General features: G+C 54.0%; 1 protein-coding gene across 1 annotated transcript in view; it reads right to left on the reverse strand.

The window, feature by feature from the left end:
* The window catches only part of SDK1 (sidekick cell adhesion molecule 1), a 724,823-nt gene that overhangs the window by 175,079 nt on the left and 526,942 nt on the right, over positions 1-22,802 (reverse strand). The window contains exons 6-8 of the mRNA XM_069569592.1: positions 10,131-10,242; positions 9,337-9,527; positions 1,821-1,904 (exon numbers count right to left, since the gene is read on the reverse strand). Of these exons, the coding sequence (XP_069425693.1) occupies positions 1,821-1,904; positions 9,337-9,527; positions 10,131-10,242 (387 nt within the window). The remainder of the gene's footprint in view (positions 1-1,820; positions 1,905-9,336; positions 9,528-10,130; positions 10,243-22,802) is intronic.

Genomic DNA, 22,802 nt, shown 5'->3' on the forward strand with positions numbered 1-22,802 from the left:
AATGTATTCTCAGATTCTGTTCTTTGCCTTCATTATGCTTCCTGTCACTTTTCATTAAATCAGGAAATTTAAAAAAATTCATTTGAAGGTAAAAGCAACCACTCCATGTAAAGTCTCATAATAGCAATTACACGACGTAGCTTTCATAAAGAAGAACCACTTCGCATGCTGCTGTGGTTTCATTGTCAAAATTAAAAGAAAGCAGTGAATTATATGACGGCAACGCAATGTTGAAAGACCTGTTCAGTATGTACTTATAAGCCCGTACTTAACAAGCAGTTTACTCTGCAGAAATCATGCAAGAAAAGCATCTTCTTGTCAAAGGGAGAGCCTAACATTGCCATTTATAGAAAAACAATTGTTAGTATACAGGGAGCTAGGAATAGTTCTATTTGGGGGCAATTTATTGTCATAAACAGAAATCTTATCCCTGCAGTATGCAGACTGCTGTTTCTAAGGTAGAAGCACTCTAAATATTTTATAGTTTCACTTTAACAGAGTTGTTGGCCTTAAAAAACTGGTGTTTAGACAGAAGTGAGAATAATAGGGCCAAGGTAAGAAAAGATTTCCGCAGGAAGTTCACAGGACCCCTCCTCTCCCCTCCTGGCGCCATCCCTGTGGGTCGAGCCGGTCACAGAGAAGGGCGCCGAGCAGGGCTGGACACAGCGCTCCGGGAGCTGCTGGGGCAGGGGCCGGAGCCCCTGAGGAACCAATTCCCCTGGGCTGGAGCCATCTCTGCAGGAGGCTTGGTGGATGCAGGGGCGGGGACTGGACGCCCGTGTCTATGCTGACCTTCCACACCACCGAGGGGCACCCCCGCTCCCTCCCTGCAGGTCAGTTGTATCTGTTCGGGTCCGGGCCTAAGCACAGGCTAAGAAGAGCTGGGGGATGTGGGTTTGGATCTGGCCTGTCCGGGGATCTGAGAGCAGCGCCCTCGCCAGAGCCCAGGCGGTGACTTTACAACAGGGGCTCCTCCATCTTCCCGCCTCTGCGCCTGAGGGGGTGCTTTCCAGAAGATTCCCAGAACTGCTGGGAAATAGCCTCCAAGCTCTTAGAAGAAGAGCTGAAACCCTTAAGACGCACAGGTCTTAACGTCAAAGGTCCTTCTCGTTCCCTGATCCTCTCCAGGGCACTTGGGCGGTTTTGATTATGAAATCACCGCAGAAAGCCTGGCCCTGCTGGAGGCCTAGTGTGACGACATGTGTGCTGGACGTGGAAAACGAGCAATGGCCAGTGAAGGGTCAAGGCAAGAGGTCAAATCACCCCCGTGACAGAAGAAAGGTCAGTCAAAAGCTGAAAGGCCAGAAAAACAGGAAGATTTCCTATTCAAGAAGTTAGAACGATCTCTCTCCCCTCGGAGCGGACGTGGGCAGCAGCTCACCCCGGGGACGAGAAAGGAATCTCCTGCCCCAAGTCTTGGGAGGCTCACTCTGGGGGAGTTGGAGCCTCTGAAGGGAGTCAGGAGGATAAGACTTGGCCCCTCTCTGTTGGGATGGATGCCGTTAAGGCTTTCTGGCTGTTCCTTCGGGTAAATATTCTTATCCCTGCTTTGCAGGCGAGGACACAAAAGCTAAGCAAGATCAAAGGCCTTCCCCAAGGTTGCACGTCCAGCAGCTGAGTTCTGCTCCAGGCAAAGCGTCTGCCTTCTCCCCTTCACAGCCCACCTGCCAGCGCTGCCCAGACGATGGCTCTGCCCTGGAGATGCCCTGTTGGTCCTCCACCACGTGGCAGCTCCCCCCACAGCCTCTGTGTGCCCGCCCGCGGCTCCCCCACCCTCCATGGCTCACCTGCACCCCCGCCCCACAGCTCCCCTCACTCACCCATGGCTTCACACACGATGTCCACATTTTCTTCCACTTCTGCTAATATCCGACTCTCGGGTTCCACGGTAAAATAGGGTGGCTCTTAAAACAAGAAAAAAACCGAAACAGCCCCTAAGCCAAAGAGATATATTTCAGAAGACCCTTACAGCCTGAAAGAGTTTGAGCTCCTTTTATAGAACTATTTTTGAAAACTTCATTAGCTACCTACCATCGTGCACACAAACTCAGAATTCAGTGAGCAGGGTCCAAAGGCAATTTACAGTCCAAGGTTTCAGAAAGCAAATTACTACTCAGGGCAGCGGCTACTTTCCAGTTATGTGTCTGAATCATGGAATATCTTAATCACATTTTAGAAGGACTATCCCATGAGGTTCATACAGGTTTATATTTACAGCACAGTATTTCATAGGCTAGTTTGCTTCAGTGTCTAAACTAAACAACAACTCACGAAATCTGTCAAATAAAGCACCACAGGCAGGTGCCCGGCCTGTATCAGGGAACGGGGCAGCCTATTAACGTATTTTTCAAGGTCTTAGCAGTTCTTCTCCAAAATATAGATTTAATGCTTCAGTGGAAGGCAAAATCATAGTTAAGAGAAGAAAGGAAATGGGGCTCTCATCCATCCTCAGCAGCAAAGGAAACGCAACCACTTGCATATCTCCAGACACGCGGCCCGCCCGCCTGCGGCTGGATGAACAGCAGAAAAGCAGTAGTTGTATTAAACAATGAATTTCCTTGGAGAGTAAATTGCGGTATTTTTCTTGGTTTATTTAGCAGGAATTCAACATTGGCATGGCCAAGTTTGTCGAGTATTAAGGTAGTAGTGTCTTCATCATCATGATAACCACGGCTGGTCATTCGCTTTCCTCGTGATAATTTCTGGGTACTGTCTTCCAGACAGGTTTGTTTCCAACTCTGATTGTGTGACTGTGGATACTATAGCTTGGCCTGCCTTCTGTACTGACTAAATCTTTAAATGGGGGGGGCCTAAAGGAGGAAACAGAGAAATGAGAACTGCAGTGTTTCAGAGACATGATGAAGGAGGCAAGGCTGCAAGTCCCTCCCTGGAAGCATGCAGGTGTCAATCCTGCAATCACTGCATCGCTCAGGCAGCAATGACCTGCTGGAAGCAGCCCATCTGGCCGAGGCCACGGCTGCAGATGGGGGTAGACGCTCCACCTGGCTGTGTGTGTGTAGACCAGGCCTCGAAGGATACTGCAGATTCCCCGTCAGCAGGCTGGTCTCCAACTACGCACACACACACACACTCACACACGCTCACTCACACATGCTCACTCACACACGCACACTCACGCACACTCACACAGGCACACTCACATGCACACTCACACACGCACACTCACACGCTCACTCACACACGGACACTCACACACTCACACAGGCACACTCACACGCTCACTCACACACGCACACTCACACACGCTCACTCACACATGCTCACTCACACACGCTCACAAGCACACTCACACACGCTCACACACACTCACACACGCTCACTTACACACGCTCACTCACACACGCACACTCACACACACGCACACTCACACACACGCACACTCACACACGCTCACTCACACACGCTCACTCACGCACGCTCACACACGCACACACACACGCTCACTCACACACGCTCACTCACACGCTCACTCACACATGCACACTCACACACGCACACTCACACACGCACACTCACACACGCTCACTCACACACGCTCACTCACACACGCTCACTCACACATGCACTCACACACACACTCACGCACACTCACACGCACACTCATACATGCACACTCACACGCACACCCACACTCACACGCACACTCACACATGCACACTCACACACGCTCACTCACACACGCTCACTCCACCACGTCTCCTTCGTCGGCAGTGACGCCAGCAGCGCTAACCACCCGGCCGCAGGAACAGGCGACAGCCTGACGACCCGGTGGCTGCACCCTGCCCGGCCGCAGTCATCGTGGACGCTGACGCCAACTCCTGCCCCTGCTGTCCGGCTCCAGGGAGGTGAGGGGAGAGGAAAAGGCCGAAGCTGAGACAGCGGCACCTGCTGTGATCGGCCACAGTTTGCTTTGGGATCGCCGGAGAGACCCACACAGCTGTGATAATAGAGAGAGTCCCCACATCCTCTACTCGGTTTCCCGACGCTCACAGGGCAGGGGGCACCTCGCGTGCCCGGCACCCACCCCTCCAGCCTTGCCTGTCTCCCGTGTGTTCCCGTGTGCGCCCGTGTGTTCCCGTGTGTGCGTGTATGTCCGTGTGTTCCTGTGTGCGCCCGTGTGTTCCCGTGTGCGCCCGTGTGTTCCCGTGTGCGCCCGTGTGTTCCCGTGTGCGTCCGTGTGTTCCTGTGTGCGCCCGTGTGTTCCCGTGTGCGTGTGTGCGTGTGCGCGTGTATGTATTTGGTCCCGTGCACTGCCACAGCTCATGTCGGTCTGCACCCACACCGCGGTCGAGATGCCGAAGGAGTCCGCCCTCCACGCTGCCCTTCTGCGACCTCGGCCACCCCGTGCCCCACCGGGATCGCTGGTAACCCTCAACTGCTCAACGTCTCTTCACTGTGTCATTTCAAGAACGTTACACACATGGAGTCACACAGTACTGGCCGTGCGGAACCGGCTTTTCTCATTCAGCATCCCTTGAGGGTCTCCCGAGAGGAGTCACATTTTGACGGTAAAACCCCACACGTAAGATGCTCAGCACCCACGGGACCAGACGCCCAGAGGTGCAAACTGCAGGTGCTGACTGGCACACCGAGCGGTGTCCTGGGGCTGTCCTCTCGGCTCTGCAGTGTCCGGGGCTCCCAGACGCCGGCGAGCAGCCCGCCTGCGGCTGGCCCAGGCCTGGCTCTAGGGCTGCGGGTGCCTGGCCAGGCCTCTCTGCTCCGAGCGCAGTTGCCCCTGCCTGGCCAGCGCCCTGGCGCCCGGCTCCACGTGCTCTGCAACCCCGAGGCTCCCTGGGCGCGTCTGGGAGAGTGGTCTCCAGAGCTGGCCGAGCATGTCTCCTCTGCTGCCGAACCCCAGGCAGGGTTCAGAGGCTGAATCCAGGGAGGCCAGGTCTGCTCGCTCATTCCCTGATTCTCCTGCCTTTTCCAGAAAGCCTTCCAGGTGGCTGAACACTTAGGGCTGCTGCAGGCCTCAGAGCCTCCCGGCTTCCGACGGTCATCCCACTGTGCCCTGCCTCTGCCCGTTATCTCCCCACCCCATCCTCCAGCAGCCCTGCAGCGCTCGGAAGACTCTCCTCTCCACCCTCAGCTACTTGTCAGCTACGAGGAGAACAGGCAGGGAGAGTACAGGGCACATCACCCAAGAGACGCTGAGGTGCCTGGCGGGGAGAGTCTGCTGTGGACGAGGCAGCCTCGCTGTGGACTTCTCGGGGCGAGTGCGTACCCTAGCTCATCGGCAACAGCCCTGTTGCAGAAAGGGCGCCCTGCCAATGAAGGCTCACACGCGACTTCTAAAAGCGGGTCACAGCCGCAGCCCGCAAAACTGGGGACCGAAACTAAACTGTCACCTCTTCCGAAGCCGTATGCAGACATCCGGAAAACGTTCCTGTCCCGTGGACACGGTGAGTTAGGCCGGCTGTGCAGATGGTCCCCGACCTCTGCCAGGGGCCACAGGCAGAGGGCCTGACCTTCCAATCAACAGAAGCTCCTCAGAGCTGGAGGCAGGGACACCCCCGGGGAGCGCCCCGTGAGGAATCCTCCGGCTCTCCCGCCCCTGATGCTGGGCTTCGGCTTCTGCCCTCCCTGCACCCCTTGGCCTGAGCTGCAGGGCCCGTCCTGAGCAGGGCTCACTGCATGGCCCCGAGACACCCCCTCAGCCATCCTTCCCCCACCCCACCTCCAGAGCCACCGTCTCAGGAAGCAGCAGAGCCCAGGGTGGGCCCTTGACTCGCCACCATCATCCACACGCTGGTGCCTCTGTCCACTGGGGTGGGAAGGACGCCCCCCAAAGGTGTCCACCCCCAGTCAGCGGCGCCCGAGAACAGGCTACACCGCATGGCAGCAGGGCCTCTGCCAACGTCATTGAGGTCATCAATCTAAAAATGGGGAGACGTTATATCCGCTGGGTGGACCCATCCTCATCACAGGAACCCTTAAAAGCAGAGAACCTTCTCTGGCTGGAAGCGAGAGGGACGGCAGGAGGGGCGGTCAGAGGTCTGCGGCGTGAGGACCCGGCCTGCTGCTGACTCTGAAGACAGAGGTGGCTGTGGCCAGGGATGCTGGCTGCCTCCAGAACCCAAGAATGACCCTCCAACAGCTCGGAAGGAAACAAGGTCCAGTTCCACAGCCTCGTGAACTGAATCTGCCAGCTCCTGGGCAAGCCGGGAGGTGGACCCTCTCAGAGCTTCCAGACATAGCCCAGCCCAGCGCGGCCTTGGCTGCGGCCTTCAGAGGCCGGGAACTGGGAAGCGACACGTCTGTGTTAGTTTAAGGTGTTGAGTTTGTGATCCTTTCTCACCTGAGCAACACCGAGGCCGCCCACTCGCCCTAGTTCCTCCGCAGGGAATGTCCTACTCAAGGCGCTTTGCTGGAAAATTCAGACTCGATCTGCAGGCCAGACCTGCTCCTTCTGCAGAGCCTCCCTGACCTCTGCGGGCTGCGTCTACCCCCCCTCACCTCGGCCACGTGCCCTGGGGGCCGATGACCCACATCTCTGTGCTGTACACAGACGGTGGTCTTCCTGCCATGCTGGTGCTGCTTCAAGGAAGAATGTGTCATCTGTGTTTTTTGGACTTCATATAATTTCCGAGACGACACTTAGAAACCCCCTACCTGAGGAGATAGAGAGGAGATGATCACAGGCCTCAGGAGCCTAACACTCCTTTAGGGATGGACATGCATCTTCCTGGTCTCCAAGTTCCCCCTCCTCCCCACCAGGCCACACAGTGCTGGACGAACATGCTCCTGGGGGGTTAACTCCAGCAATTCCAACCTGTCATACGGCAGGCGCCCTGGCCCCTCACACTGGACACCCAGGCCACAGACAGCTGGAGCACTGACCCCAGACAGTGGGCACCCTGACCCCACACACTGAACACCTTGACCCCAGACAGTAGGCACCCAGGCCCCAGACAGTGGGCACCCTGACCCCACACACTGAACACCCTGACCGCAGACAGCAGGCACCCAGGCCCCAGACAGCAGGCACCCAGGCCCCAGACAGTGGGCACCCTGACCCCACACACTGAATGCCCTGACCCCAGACAGCGGGCACCCAGGCCCCAGACAGCGGGAGCATTGACCCCACACACTGGACACCCTGACCCCAGACAGCGGGCACAAAAGGAAATGGACCCTGCGGCAGGGCGGGTGGAGGAGAACGCGGATCGCCAAGCCCAGGAGGTCACCTTCCCCGGGAGAGCCACGTCCATGACGCTGCTGCAGTCAGACCCCACGTTCCTGCTTAAACCTCAGACATGAAGCAGCCCAGGGGAGGAGCTGGCGGGCGGGGTGCGCAGCCACAGCTCGCCTGTCTGGTCTCACTGGTGTGAAACAGAGCAACGGGGAGCCAGCCTGGGCCTGCTCCCTTTCATCGGCATGTTCATGGCGACGGCTGCCCACACGGCTCCCCCCGTGACAGCGCCACAGAGCCGGGCCCCGTGTTTCTCGAGGACCCCTCCCTCCACTGTCTCGGGGCTCGGGGCTGCAATCTCCCGAATCACTCTGAACTAGCTCTTCAGGGCCTTCCCAGGACTCAACCACAAAATTCCACCTGTCACAGCAAATTCTTATGAATAAAGGGGATTTAAATCAACATCATAGAGATGCAAGTTTGTCCGTGTATCTTAAAAGCTGGAATATGGACAGGTGGCAACTCGGAGAATACAGTAACAATCTGCTCTGGAATCCAGATGGAAATGCAGAACCAAGTTCCTGTGACTGATTTAAATATTTTAAAAGGGAGTTACAATGGAAACAAATGTTCTAGTTCACAGGGAGATAAATTTCTTCTCTTGTTTAAATACTTTGGCCATCTGATGCAAAGAGCCGACTCATCAGAAAAGACCCCGATGCTGGGAAATATTGAAGGCAGGAGCAGAAGGGGACGACAGAGGATGAGACGGTTGGATGGCATCACCGACTCAATGGACATGAGTTCGCATGTGCTCTGGGAGACAGTGACGGACAGGGAGGCCTGGCGTGCAGTCCATGGGGTGGCAAAGGGTCGCGTATGTGACTGAGTGACTGGACAATGACAACAGCAACCGTTCTAACATGATGCAGCCCCGTCTGCTGGAGGCTTAAATGCCACAGACCCTAACTTGGGCTCTACCTGCGATGTGCTGTGCTCACACAGCTGGAGGTCACCCCCGGAAGAAGGGGGAAACGGGGTGCAGGATGGACCGCTGTGAAGTGTGGATGAGGAAGGCAGCAGGGAGCCGGCCTGGCCCCCTGGTGCGGAATCTGACTCAGGCCTGCCTCGCCGACGCTTTACAGTTCGTGAGTGTCTCTCAGAGCGGCGGGCAGGCTCGCGTCGCATGCATTTGACAGTCACTCTCGGGCCGTAGAGCTGCTTCCTCGTGACTGCAAGGAACGTGGCGTGGACGTCCTGTTACGCAGCATTTCTTCACACTTGTTAATGTCTTGTGAAGACACAGGATTCTGTCCTTTCTTAGTTTGCAAAGAGGCAGACTGCAGGGTCTGTGATTAATGCGTGAGAAGTGACTGCTCTCAGAGGCTTTCTGCTCCTGAGAACCTTCCCTTCCCGTTCTCACCCGCCTTATCTTCTGAGGGAAGCAGGGGCTGTCCCGCCTGGGCAGACCCCGCGGGCACCGCTCATTGGCAGCGGCCACCACTCCTGGACAGGCCACTGCGACGGTGATCATAGTCATTGTGGGTCCTAACAGGGGCTTAAAACACGCGAGAACTATGGGCCCTGCCTCGTGATACAGTGCAATCTTTTCATAACCTGAAAACAGACAGAGGATCCCCTTAGTTGGCGTACCACGCACACCTCCTAAACACCAGCATTTCCCAGGGGTTAGAGCAGCCGGACCACGCCTAATTGTCTCGGTTTCAGGATGACACGTGGTCCTAGGACACCTCTCTGCTCTCACTTTTCAGTTTAACAAAAGGGAACATTCAAGACTCTTTGACTTTCTTCTGGGTCAGAAAGTAAAAAATATAATGGTAACAGATTAATCTCTGAACACTGATCAGAACAGACAAATAAGAGTTATAGAAAAGCCTCGTGGCAGAAAGACCAGTATCCGAAGGCGATAAATATGCCAAAGATCTTGACACTCTATTTCCCAAGCTTTACGATTCAAAGTTTTCAGAACATTTCTCGGAAGTATTCAGAACATCAACTCTTCGGATTGAATGCGTTGATGTTCTTGGGAAAGAACAGGCTGAATCTGGGAGGCAAACTTCACCTCCATGTGCTGAGTTAAAAATAAAGTGAGTGGAATACGGGAGTTAACTATTCTGTTTTCCCAGACTGAGGTGTGGGGCCACGCCCCGTCTGAGCCTTACCTATGATAGAAAGGAAGGCTTTGGCTCTGGCGGGCTCGAAAGTGCTGCCGGGCAGGGCCGCCTCACAGACGTACATCCCAGTGTCCGAGGAGGTCGGGTTGCTGATGGTGAGGCGCCTCCCGAAGCTGTGGAGCCCACTGGTGACCCTCATTCCGTCTCTCTTCCAGGTCACACTCAGCTCCTGGACGGGCCTGTGGAAACAAGGGGTGTTAGTGGCGGTAACTGTGGATTGCGTAGGTGGCAATAATCATTCTACCAGGAACCATGGTGGGCTGAACAATGGACAGTTAAAAATCCATCCAGACACAGCTCTGCTCCCTTACGGCACCCGTGGATGATACATTCTGCTCAAGGGCTGCTGAGCAAGGATAGCTAATTGCAGCAGCAATGGACCATAAGTGCTAACGGTTCCACTGGCTCCGGAAAAGAATGTGGAATAAGCACTGCTGGGGGGCACGCTACATGGGAGGCCTGATCCCAGGGACTCGAGTGTGGGGCGGCCACACTCGACTGGGTGGAGAGCACCTAGGACGACAGAAGAAGGGGTCAGCGCTTTCCTTTGCACTCAGAGGCCTCAGCTCCCCTCTGCTCCTCAGCCAGAATCTCAGAGGACACTCTGCCTGACCCATAGTGAAAGCGCCGACTTCTAGTATAAACGTTGCATCCAATATGGATGCTGCAGAACAGGCCTGGACAAGGTCCGCACGATCTTCCCTGATGCGCTGTGCCCGCGGCCGGGCCGCTGTTGCTGGGGGAGCGGGCCACGCCCAGCAGGCGGGGGGCCAGCTGCGTACCTGGCGCTGGCGATGCACTCCAAGGTGGTCTCGCTGGAGCCGGCCACCACACTCCTGTTGCTCGGGGGGACCACGATGACGGGGGCCATGGCTTCAGGCGTGCCAGCGTCTCCTGTGGCAGAGAAAGCAGAAGCCATGAAGGGGGCCTCTGGAGCACAGACGGGGCGCCGACGGGAACGTGGAGAGAAGAGGGCACAGACGTGAACCTCATCGAGCCGCTCCCACAGGACAGCCAGCACCTCTGGGCCCGACCCAGCCCCAAGGAGCCTTTCCTGGGGTCCCGGTCAGGTGGTTTTGACCACAGGAGCCGGGGTTGGAGCCCACAGCCCATGAGCACACGTCCTGCCCAGAAGCCCCGGAAACTGAGAGCTCTCACTGCCCCTCTGCCCAGCGTGCTCATGACGGCCTTCACACGGTCAAGCATGTTCCACTGCTGACCTTATTTATCAGTTAAAGACTTTGCTGATTGAGGTACCTGGTCTAGCCACTACTTTCAAATCCATCCAATTCCACAACTATTTCATGGGTCAGGCCCTCTCATGGGTATGTGTGTGGTTGGGAAGTGGCCACTCTCTTATGTGGGCCTGAATGTGACCCCGGAGCAAACACATCCCATGAACCAAGCACTCAGTGCAATCCTTTCTGTCTGAAGTGTAAACACCCTGACTCCATCTCCGTTGTGTGAGTATCAAGCTATAAATAATTCAGCTCATCCCTCTGGTGGCAAGGGAGAAAAAAACACGAGATGGTTTTGCAACTCTTTTCTCAAATATGTGTAATATCAAAATTAAACTGCGCCCAGTGCGCGTGACTACTGTTTATCCAGGGAAAACGGAGACTGAGCAAACATTTCGAGAACAGGAATTTCAATAAAGGTGGAGACAGATGAGCCTGGAAATAAAAAATAAGTGGACGTCATGGCAAATGCAAAATGCTTCCCAGAGGACCTGAGGCTGCAGAGATGCCCGCGCGAGTGGCTGAGGGGCCCCCTGGTCAATTCCACCGCGGGCAGTGCGGTCAGGGCCGTGGAGAGAGGAGAGGCGAGGAAAGAGGACCGCCCTCTAGTCATAGCCCCACAGCACTGAGTCCCGCTCTCACTGACTCACCGGGACAAGATGTTGGAATGAAAGGTTCGTGTGAATTAAAACAAACAAAAAAGCTTGCTGCAGGCAGAACCACCAAATCAATTTTCAACCTTCATATTGACTATGCTAACGGGAGGCTGCTCCCTGGACCCTCAGGCCTCCTGGAAAGCCCCGGGCAGCCTGCCCCTCCCGACAGCTGGCGCCCTGGGTGGGTGGCACTGCGGGGCCCGCGGGGCTGCTGGTCAGATCTTCGCGTACAGACAGCGTTTGCGACAAAGGACAAGGGCTTGGGAACGTGGGTCACATGAGCAGCCTGCCTGTCATCTGTGAAAGTCGCTGATGAGGAGAAACAACCCAAGGAGCTAATATTTGCACACAGTCGCATGACGTGAAGGAGAGCAGCAGGGCACGGGGAGGTCGCCGAGCAAGGTGCTAATGTGGCCTTAATCACCACTGGCCGGGCGCCCGAGACGGCGCCTGTGCTCAGCACTTGTCCCGCCAGCTTGGGGGGACGGTCCCCGGAGACTGGCCCCCGACTGCCCACCAGGTCGGTTGGCCAGCGGCCAGCCCACAGCCCCTGGGGACGGGCGAACTGGACACAGCCGGTACCCCAGGAGGGGAAAGGAAGAAGCTGCTGGTAACGGGGATTCATATGGGATGGGGACTTCTGTTCATGTGGCTCTCACTGCCCCGGCGATGAAAGGAGCTCAAGGCCCCTCAGCTGTTGGGTCAGCAGGACAGGTCACGTGAGCAGCTGCACTGGGGGCTGGGAGGCATCAGCCCATCCTCAAACCTGTGTGAGCACGTGGATTAAACAGGACAGCAAAGAGAGACTTAAAGATGGAACAGCCCGCCGCACCCCCGAAATGTGAACTGTGTGCCTGTCGACGGGCAGCCTGGCTTCCGTCGGGCGGGGAGCTTAGGGCTGCTCCCAGAGGCCCTTGAACCCCAGCGCGCAGAGCTCTTCCTTGGGAGCCGTTCCCTCTCAGAAGGAAGTGGCTCCTCTCCTGTCTGTCTGTCGGCCCCACCGTCCATCTGCTTTACCTGCTGAGCACTCTGCGCACAGTGGGAGGTAGGGAGCAGACTGCTCCAGACAGAAACCACGAACTGACCCGTTTCTAGCTGTGTTAGCAGCAGCCCCAAGGTGGCTGCGTCTGTCCTGGGTGTCCCCAAGCCGAGAGCCCTCTCCGCTGCCCCAAGGCCACTACTCCTCCGTCCAGACGTTCTTCTCATCTTCCGTTCCCCAGCGGCTCCTTCTTGTCCCGTGGACCTAAGTCTGCTTCCCAGTGGGCTTCCACTTCTTTTTCAAGTGAGAGGAAGTCACAGATGTGTGTTTTTAACCCACTAAGCTGACATTTCTACCATTTCCCCCCACCCAAATTCAATTCTTAGCAGAAAAGTGCAAAGACTATCTGGGCATTTGAAAAAGAATAAAATGACCTCTTCATTTCTGCTATTCCCACAGCATCTGAGATACAGAAAGTGCTCCACAGATACTCAACGATTGGTTGCTTTTTCATAAATGTTCTACAATAACGAGTCACTATTACCAGTGCCAGGAAAATTACCTTCTCCTCCAGTGTTCTGCATTAAAAAACATGTTTAAAAAACCAGATGCCAGTGTAGTAAGAATTATTTCCAAGAAAAATGAAAACAAAATGGGAAGCGGGAAGAAAAGTGTGTTTCACCAAGTTCCCACAAGGCCGCCCAACTCTGCTACATGTTCACATCACAAATGTTGCCCCATTTAATCTAACAACAAGCTAGTAAGATGGCTATTAGCACCCCCTTTTATGGATGAGAAAATTGAGCCCCAAAGTCACGTGACTTCAGATGGCAGAAAATGGGTTTTAAACACAAATGTCTTCATCCTAAGTTCATAATCTTTCTTTTACATGACGATGCCGCCTCTCAATAAAAACTTTGGCTGTGCTCAGTTAACCAAAAATTAAATTAACTGGAACGCTCCTTCCCCTGAGCATTTCCTTAATTGAGACTTTAGCATCTTCACTGAATGTCTCCCAGGCTGTGCAGGTGGTTGGGAGATGGAGACACAGGCTCAAGAAGAGGGTTTCTGCCGAGGTCAGCAGCAGTGGGCACCGGGCAGCTTCAAAGGCAGAAAGGCAAATGCTTTGTAGTCCCGGGAGGAAAGGCTCCTGGCAGGGGGACCTGGGGCCCCATCTGAGCCGGCTTCCCCCACAGGAAACCCTCAGTCATCAGAGAGGCTGAGTGGAGAGAGCTGTCCAGAATGCATTTAATTAAACAGTACATTTAAAGAAGATTGAATCACTCAGACAGGGAAAAAAAAAAAGTTCAAAGTGTACCTGAACTGCTAAGCTGTGGGATTACTGCAGGTACAGCAGATGAAGGGCAGGCGCCCTGATGCCCGGCAGTCAAGACTGTGCCCTCGGGGGATGGCCTAGTGGGGATGGACGCAAGCCACATCAGCCAGGGAGCCCACAGGGAGGCGGGAGGTGCTGACCGAGAGTCCGAAGTGGGGAACCAGCCGAAGGCATCCAGATGCAAAGGCTCTGACTCTGGGGACTGGGCGGGGCACAGGAGGGTGCGGGAAGCCAGCCCGGTGACCCCACGAGCCTGTGGGAGACGGCCACGTTTGGACTGGGTGGTGGAGGTGTGACGGGAACTGGGATGTTCTCAAACAGAGCACATGCAGTGTGGGTGGACTGGACTGGGCACGATGGTAGGAGCGAGCTGGAAGAGGGCCCTGCCGGGTCTGAGAGGGCAGGGCCAGGTAAAGGCAGTGCGGGCGGCGAGCTGCCTCGGAGGCGGCAGGCCCGTCGGTCTCCAGGCTCGCCAGCAGCCTCTGGCTGTTCCTCCGTGCTTGGTCCCTGCCTCTCTGCTCCCAAGAGAGACATGCACTTGTCTTACCCACACAACCCGCTCTCAGAACAGCTGCCCATTCCTCAAAAAAAATAAATAAATAAACAAATAAAATGAAAATGAACTACCGTACAACCCAGCAGTCCACTTCAGGGTGTACAGTTGACCCTTGAGCAACGCTGGGGTTATGGGTGCCAGGCTCTGGCAGGTGAAAATGCCCATGCAAGCATTTGGTCCCACTGGACCACGTATCCAGTGGGACCACGTATCCGGTGGGACTGTGTGTACAGCGGGACCTTGTATCTGGAGGGGAGGGACCATGTATGGGACCGTGTATATGAAGGGTCTGTAAGTACAGAGGGCCGACCATAGCTTGCATAGCGTCCTGGCCTGTGGGGTGTCCACCCCCTGGGATGAGGAGTGCAGGCGTGCTGGTCGTCTTTGCACAAAACAGACGCCTGGGCTGCAGAAGCCCCACTGTGGGTACTTGTTGAAGGAAGAACTAAGTCTCAGAACATGCTTGGCCATTATTATCAGGGCTTTATTGCTGAAGGGTGGTAACAGCAGTAGCGGCCTCTTATTTCTGGGGCACAGTGCCGGGCACTGTAAGCGTGGTGCTGGGGGGGTTGGGGTTTGACTGCAGAGGTCAGTGATGTCGAGGCGGCTTGGGTTTATGGAGGAAGAGTCGAGTCAGCAGAACTAGCAGGTTATTGTGGGGCCGGAAGAGCTGGGGTGGGGAGCGGGCAGCAGAGCAGGGCACGCAGCAGGACGTGGTGGGGTGAGTCCCTCCAGGGGACGAGGCAAGGCTGGGGCCAGGCCCCGGGAAGACGGCTAGGTGTTCACCAGGCAGATGAGGGGGCAGAGGCATTTCGGGAACGGAAGGTGGAAACTGGGCTGGCGTGTTTGGGAAACTGTAAGTGTTTCTTGAAGGTCGAGGGGAAGCTGGGGTCCGTGGGTGGCCTCAGGGGAGGCTGTCCATGGCAGGGGGCTGTCTACAGAGTCTGGGCTTCGTCCAGTAAGGAACTGAAGGACTCGGGGGAGGAAAGCCACAGTGGAGAGGGTAGGAGGCGAAAGGGAGGAGGGTGGGGGGAAGAGGAGGAGAAACTGGGCCTGTGCTCCTGCACGTTCTGGCGTGAGAGGTCTGGGTGCAGGCGGAGCGTGCAGCAGGGTGAAAGCGTAGGAGCCAGGGCGGGCTGGGGCGACGGCATGCGCGTGTGAGGCGGGCGAGAGGGCACTGTGGGGGTCCACGGTGGGTCACCGGCACCAGATCGGGAGGCTGCCCCCCGCCCCTCTCTGCGGTGAGAGCACGGGGTCAAGACCAGAGGACGGGCCTGGGCCTGGGACGGAGCCCAGCGCCTCCGTCTAGAAGGGCAGGCAGGGCAGCGCACGGGGGCCGGGGCAACAGGCGGCCGGGCAGCGGAAGAAGGGTGAGAAAGACAGCCTGGCGCCAGGAGACACCCGCTGCTGTTTCTTCCAAACGGACTGGAGCTCTCCCACAGACAGTCAAGGCCATTCTGCTCAGTGTCTGAAGACGCAGCTTTGCGTCTGCCTGGCGGAACAACTGCTAAGGAATGCGGGGCTATATATATATGAGCAAAAATCCTGACCTCCAAGAAGCCTGACCTCCAGTCCTGACCAAGAAGCCTCTCGCTGTGCACAGAGCTCAGCAGACACGCGCGGCAGGAGCCCCTCTGCTGTTCAGCTGTGTAGCTCAGCTTCTGCACCCCGGCCGCCTCCCACCATTCTCAACTGCTTTCTGGCAATAAGAACACCACTTAATCGGTCAGTTTGTTATGATTCTTAACCTTCTTCCTTGCACAACTAGGTACATTGGTGCCCTTTTGGGAGATGGGTGAAACAGCTCCGAGCCATTTCACTTAAAGAAAATCGAGTGGCTTTTCTGCTCAGCAATTGCTTTTGCAACCACATGGAGTCTGTCAGCTTTGTCTGCATTACTCAGGTGGCCTGGCAAAGGGGTGAAGCGCCTTCCCGCACGCCGAAGCATCTCGCTGTGCGTGCCGCAGGGAGCCGGCGTCCTGCGAGCTCGGGTCCCGCGGAGCTGACCCCTCCAGGGCACGCGGCTTTCAGGAGATGAGGGGACACGTGTGTGTAAGCAGGCATGTGCGTGCATGAGTGTGAGCCCAGATGCTCAGTCGTGTCCGGCTCCTCGCAACCCCATGGACTGTAGCCTACCAGGCTCCTCTGTCCACGGGATTCTCCAGTAAAGAAAACTGGAGTGGGCTGCCCCTTCCTTCTCCAGGGGATCATCCCAACCCAGGAACCAAACCCACGTCTCTCGCATCTCCCGCACTGGCGGGCGGACTCTTTACCACTGGTGCCAGCTGGGAAGCCCCATATATGTGCATATATATAATATATATGATCTCCAAGAACTCATAGAAATTGTTATTATTATTTGTTAACATGTACTATAATAAATGGTGTACGTGCAGCAGGCAAACCAGGCCATTGTCTCGTATTCTAAGAGGTGAGTTTCTCAAGGCAGAACCTGGGCAATTTTAAGATGCACTTTATTCTGAAAACTGAAATAAGCAGCATGAATTTTCTCCTGATTGGAAAAATCATATTCACTAAATTGAATGTCCCTCCCACCTTTTACTTTCCCCAGACTCACTTTTTAGTTTCTCCTCACCCAGGCCCGGAACAGGTGAGGGGGCTGTGTAAGTTTCTGGGGTTGATAATCTGTTGTGTGTGGAGCTAAGAAAGCTTTGCTGTCCTTTCAAACACCGTGTACTCTCTCGACCAGTAGCCAGAACCCAGTCACAACCCTGAAGGCACTGGGCGCTGCAGTGGGGGATGGAGGGGGCCGTGTGTGGGGCTGGGGGCGTGTAACGGGGGCACACCCATTACGGAAGCGCTCCCTGCTCCCTCCGGATGAGTCTACACCAGCCGGCTCAGTTCTTCTTGTTTACTGTCCAACGGTAGGAAGAGAGAAAAATGGGAGGACACACAGCAGTACGCCCCATCTACACTGGTATCTTTACATGCACTTCCATTGTTATCTCAAGACACTTCTGGACTTTTCTATTGACAAGAGACGATAAATAAAGTAATATGACAGCTTGACAAACAACCCAGCCCTTTCTTTTCTTCTCATTTATAACATACTTGAGAACCTGCACATTTGGAAATGAATGGCACGTTACCGAGAATGTATTTTCATCGGCTTTTTACTAGGCAGAGAGAAATGAAGGTGTGAAAGGCACCTCTGCAGCAGGCTTATTCATTTATTTATTTATTTTGGGATAAGCGCAAAGCGGTAAACTGGAGAGCTGGAGTGCGGCTTTAGCATCTGCGTGGTTGGACACCAGAGCGACCCACATTTCCAGGGACAACAGCTGATAACCTGCTTCTCATTTAAGTGTATAAATGCAAAGCCTACTGCTTAATTGGAGAAGGAAATGGCAACCCACTCCAGTATCCTTGCCTGGAGAATCCCATGGACGGAGGAGCTTGGTGGGCTACAGTCCACGGGTCGCAAAGAGTCGGACACGACTGAGTGACTTCACTTCACTTTCACTGCTTAATAGGCTTCCCAGGTGGCGCCAGTGGTAAAGAATCCGTCTGCCAAAGCAGAAGACAAGAGACGTGGGTCAGATCCCTGGGTCAGGAAGCTCCCCTGGAGCAGGGCCGGGCAACTCACTCCAGTGTTCCCACGGAGAATCCCATGGCCAGGGGAGCCGTGTCCATAGACACGACGGCAGGGCCCCAGCGCGCACTCGCTGCTTAATAGTAGAAGCACTGTTGGTTTAGTCAACCACAGCCCCTCAGGCCCCCCGTCCCTGGGACTTCCACTGTTGAGGTTTGCTACGCCCTTTTCCAGTGGATCTTCCCAACTCAGGGATTGAACCCAGGTCTCCTGCACTGGCAGGTGGATTCTTTAACACTGAGCCACCAGCAAAGCCCAAAAGAAGCCCATCCGTGTGCAGCTTGGTGGCTAGAGGACTAAGAGGCTGTTTTCCATGGGCTTAGCTCCATTTCCCAGATGGTGCTCTGAAATTATGCACCTAGGGTGTCCCTAGGAGCAATGGTAGGCCACTGTTAGCCTCTATGAGGCTTGAATAATCTTGTCAAACATGCAACCTGGGCATGGAGCTGAGTGGGGCAGTTGATCCCCATATAAGGCTATTAGCAAGGATGATGGGGAGCCACAGAGCCCTTTGGGGGGCCTTCTGAAGCCTTGGCCTCTCCCACCACCCTCACCCCCAGAGCTGGAGGGGCTCCAAGGAAAAAGATTTTCTCAGAGTTCACACGAGACCCAAAGCACTTAGAGGCTGGTAGACCTCCAGAGGAGCACCACAGCATGGAGCGACCCCCAGAGGAGGAATCAGACCCACAGGGGATTTCTGTAATGACCATGAGCCTGCCGTCTGGGTTAGGAGCAACATCGACAGGGCCTGTCCCTGGGGGCTGGGAGCTCTGACGGGGACGGGCCGGCCCTCCCTGCCACGCTCATCCCTGGGCTCCCACATCAGGGCACTCTCCGTGAGCTGCACCAGTCTGTCTGTCTCTCCCCACGAGAGCACGGCCGGGAGCACAGGCACCGCCCCGGCCACTCTCTCAGCACCCGGTGCCCAGTGGTGTCCAGTAGGCATCTGCTGACAGAGAGCAGGGCTCAGTTTCCCTGGCTCATCGGCCACATGCCAGGCGCTCTCTGAATCGTCCCAGAGCCACCCTCACCCCCGACCTGAGTGCCATGCCCCCCAACAACCCTCCCCATTCCTGCCCCGCCTGCTGCACGGCTGCCTCCTGAACCCCCACTGCTGAGGTCAGGGAGCACGTCACCTCCTCCAGGAAGGCTTTCCGGGTTTCCCGCCCCAGGGTGGTGGGTTCACTGAGGCACCCACACGGGTGTCTCTCCCTTCTCTGCCTCCTGTGCCCACACTTCGGAGGGTCACCTCTCAGTAAACACCTGCACCCACATCTTCCCTGAGCGCACACACTCTGCTTCTGGGAAGCAGTGAGACAAACGCGTGTGTCCTTCAGAGGAGGGCATCTGTGAGGGCGCACGGCTGCCCCGCCCCGTCAACGCTTGAAGGTGTGCGACCCACATATGCCTCTGTCCTCCTCAGAGCCCCTAGAGCCCCTGGAAAACAGTGCCTAACAGGTGTTTGCCAAACGGAATCTGACTTTACAGTTTCCAAAGCAATATCAATATCTGTTCCTAAGACAATCAAATCTCACCCCAAGGCCAGCATCCGGCATGTAAGTTCTCGGAGAGAAGCACAGCTCTGCTACTTGGACGCGCTTATGACTCTCGGCCAGGCTCAGATCCCGCTAAAATATCAGCTGTTCTTTACATAGCACGATTCACAAACAGAATCTGTAACTAGAAAAGTGTCTGTGACAGATAAAACCCAGAACAAAGAAATGCAATCCTGAGTCCCTGGAGAAAACAGAAGATTATCTTAACAAACGCTGTAAGCACGTGAAAGAAAAACGGGGATAAATAAGAGAGAAAGGGGTCATGGAATGCTCACAGAATGTTATCTGGAAAAATCACAACCATGCCCCCTCCCCGCCGCCACACTAAAATACAATGAGGATCTTTAGAGAACCAGACTAAATTGAAGTTATTTTCCCTTGCTACAGATACCATTGTTCAACTCACAGACTAGAAATTATGGCAATTGAAGCTCAAGGTAAATTCACTGGCTAGTTATACAGACGCCTGCTCGGGGAGCTGTGCTGCTGGTGAACACCCCCTGGGCTGTCTCGTTTTGAAGACTTCGCTTGATTGGAAGGACACAACACGGAGAGCGTTATATTTTATGCCTCCCCCCGGCCACGTGAAAACATCAAGAACTGAGGGGCCAATATTTTGAGAAACAGGTTTCTCAAGGTCTCAGCTCCTTCCCGGAAGGGGCACCCCACAGACCAACAGATGACCCTCTTTTCATTTTTCCGTATGAGACTAATGTCCTAAATAAAACCCGAGCTTCTCAAATTAGAAATCCAAAAACCAATAAAACCTCTCATTTACATATTTAGTGTTTCATAAAACTGAGATGCCGCGAGGTAGTTCCGCCCAGAATTGAAGGAACACTTCATCAATCATGTGGGGTTTCCTTATGCACTCCCACCTTAAACGCTAATGTTCATACAAACGTACTGAAGAACACTTCCTCTGCGGTGTTCTTTGGTAGTCAAGTTCTTATTTATTTCATCTCAGAAGAGAGCAAACTCGGAGGCAGAACGCCTTGTAGGCTCTCTATCCACCAGCGTAGAGCAACTGTGAGCGCTGAAAGCTCCAAAACAATGAAGAGTAAGTAAATGGTTTAATGAGCAGCTGTGTCCATCAGCCATATTCATTCCAAGCTGATTCTGGGAATAGAGCCGTGTTCTGTCTTCTGACAGTAGAGAGCAGTTCTCTCTGGAGAATGGAGGGAGGGCTTTAACCCAGCTCATCTCCGGGTGGGCCAGGCGGGGCTGTGCCCTCCACCTACGTGGTGTGGCTGACTGCTTACCCTGCACCAGGGCAGGTTCTGGGCTCAGCCTCTTTGGAGAGTCATCATCCTGAGTGAGGGATGAGATGGCTGGATGGCAACACCTACTCGGTGGACAGGAATCTGAGCAGACTCTGGGGGAGCCCATGGGATGCAGCGGTCCACGGAGCTACAAAGAGTCCGCCACGACTTAGCGGCTGGACAGCAGCAGCAGTGCCTGAGCAGGGGCCCTGACCCCATGGGGAGCCAGGAAGCAGGCTAGAGAGCAACATCACGCTTGGTCGGAGGGCACAGGCGAGACGGGATTGAGGCCTCGGCTTTTCCTTAGTCTTCCTCTCTCTCCTGCTCCTGTGTGTGCTCTCTCTCCCCTGTCTACCTCTGGGGATTAGGTGGGGCATCGTCCTTGATGAGGACCACAGCAAGCACGACCGCAGAATGAGCCGGGGCACGGAGGCTTTGATGGTGAAGGATGAGCACTCACAACTGCGGAGGAATGCCCCCTCTGTTTTCCCATCTCGTTTCTTTTTTGTTAGACTTGCTGTATCAGAATTACCCTTGGGTGTCACAACAGACATACAAACAAATCAGGAAATCCTAAGAGAAGAAAATATTTCTTTCCCTGTATGCCCTAGCTTCCCTTAAATGAATGAAGTCAGTCCCACGGTGCAAGAATAGAGTACTCAGCTAGAACAAGACATTTTCCGATGTGACCCAAGGTTATCTATTTAAACCAACTGGTTCTCCACTCAATCTGCTAGGAAGCAAGGATTCTTTTTTTTTTTTTTCTTTTTTTATGTCAACACAATCTCATTTATATTTTGGTCTAAAATCAGCACTGACAATAAATCTAAGGTTGATGACAGAAAGAGGGAGAGTACATAAAACGGAAGCTGTGCGTATAAAGAATTAAGCGTACAGAACACAGCCAAGATCCCGCTGAAGACATATACTGGCAAATAGATTATCACAAGCCTTATGAGGGGAGTGCACTGCTGGTGGAAACATAAGAAGTCAGTTCACATAAACTGGAAGGCGGATGAATGAAAAATAAAGTCCTAAACCCATTTATGTGATTGTTCAAATATATTAGGGAAGAATTTGGTCAGTGTGGGCCTATTTAACATGCTGAAGGTCGATGATTACTCAGCAAATCTGGACGGTACAAACTATCAGCTCAAGCAGAGGAGCCCCGAGAGTGCTCCTGCTGTAGTTTTAAGACAGTGCGGGCGCTCCGCCTTCTGTGTGACAGCATGAATAACAGATTTATAGAGAATTTATAGGAAATCTAAAAGTAATTATGGCAAATCGCTAAATGACAGGCACTGCCACCAAACCTCTCCCACAGCTCCCAATAAGAGGATGCCGTCTATTTGATTAAAAATTTGACTTGGTCTCTGTTCAGTCCATGGAATGACTTGCTTACAGGCAGTGAAATGCCCCACAAGCCCCCAGAGTGGGAGACAGAAAGGGACTGGAGCAGGGTGAAGCTCTGTTTTCAGCCGCACGGGATCAATCAGCGTGTGGACGTGGGCGGAGCTCCGGGGGCACGCACCGGGAGCTGGCGGAGTGCGGAATCTGCCCCGCGTGTTCTGCAAGCACGTGAGGCAAGGACTCCCCCCAAACAGTTCCCCCAAGGTGAGAGGCGGCTCTCTCAGATGACATACGCTCCCTTTATTTCTTCATTCTGAAAATTAAGGACTGTTTGGGAAAAACATTTTAGCCTAAAATAACCCTCATTGAAACATATGGTGGTTACCTGACAAGAATCAGAAAAGATGTAGAAATTTAACATAGGTTTAGCAATTATTCTCTGGGGGTATAACCTCCTACTTACTGGTTATTATTATGGAAAGGGCTTTTAAATATCATTTTGAAAGGAAAAATACTAAGGAAGTGCATCCACACTGTTTGATGCTACCCAGCAGCAAAAAAATGATGAGGAAGCTCTTTATAGACTGACAGAGAAAGACCTCTAAGACGATCTGATAAATGAAAAAAGCAAATACTGAGAAGCAAGTATGGCATGTTCCTTTTCAGGTAGAAGAAAGGGAAAATAAGACAATACATGCATATTTGCTTCTATTTACGTTAAAAATGATGGAACAAAAGTTAAAAATAATTCAGTAAGACAGATGCAGGAATCATTTTTTTTTCTTTTACAACTAGGCTTTTCTAAGAAATAGCTATAGATAAGACCTTCTAAATGATGTTAAAAATACAAGTTAAATACATTCATAAGTATATTTTTCTTCTTCTAAGGCTGGTACAAAATTTATTTT

Source organism: Ovis canadensis, chromosome 24, assembly GCF_042477335.2.
Source record: "Ovis canadensis isolate MfBH-ARS-UI-01 breed Bighorn chromosome 24, ARS-UI_OviCan_v2, whole genome shotgun sequence".
NCBI lineage: Eukaryota > Metazoa > Chordata > Mammalia > Artiodactyla > Bovidae > Ovis > Ovis canadensis.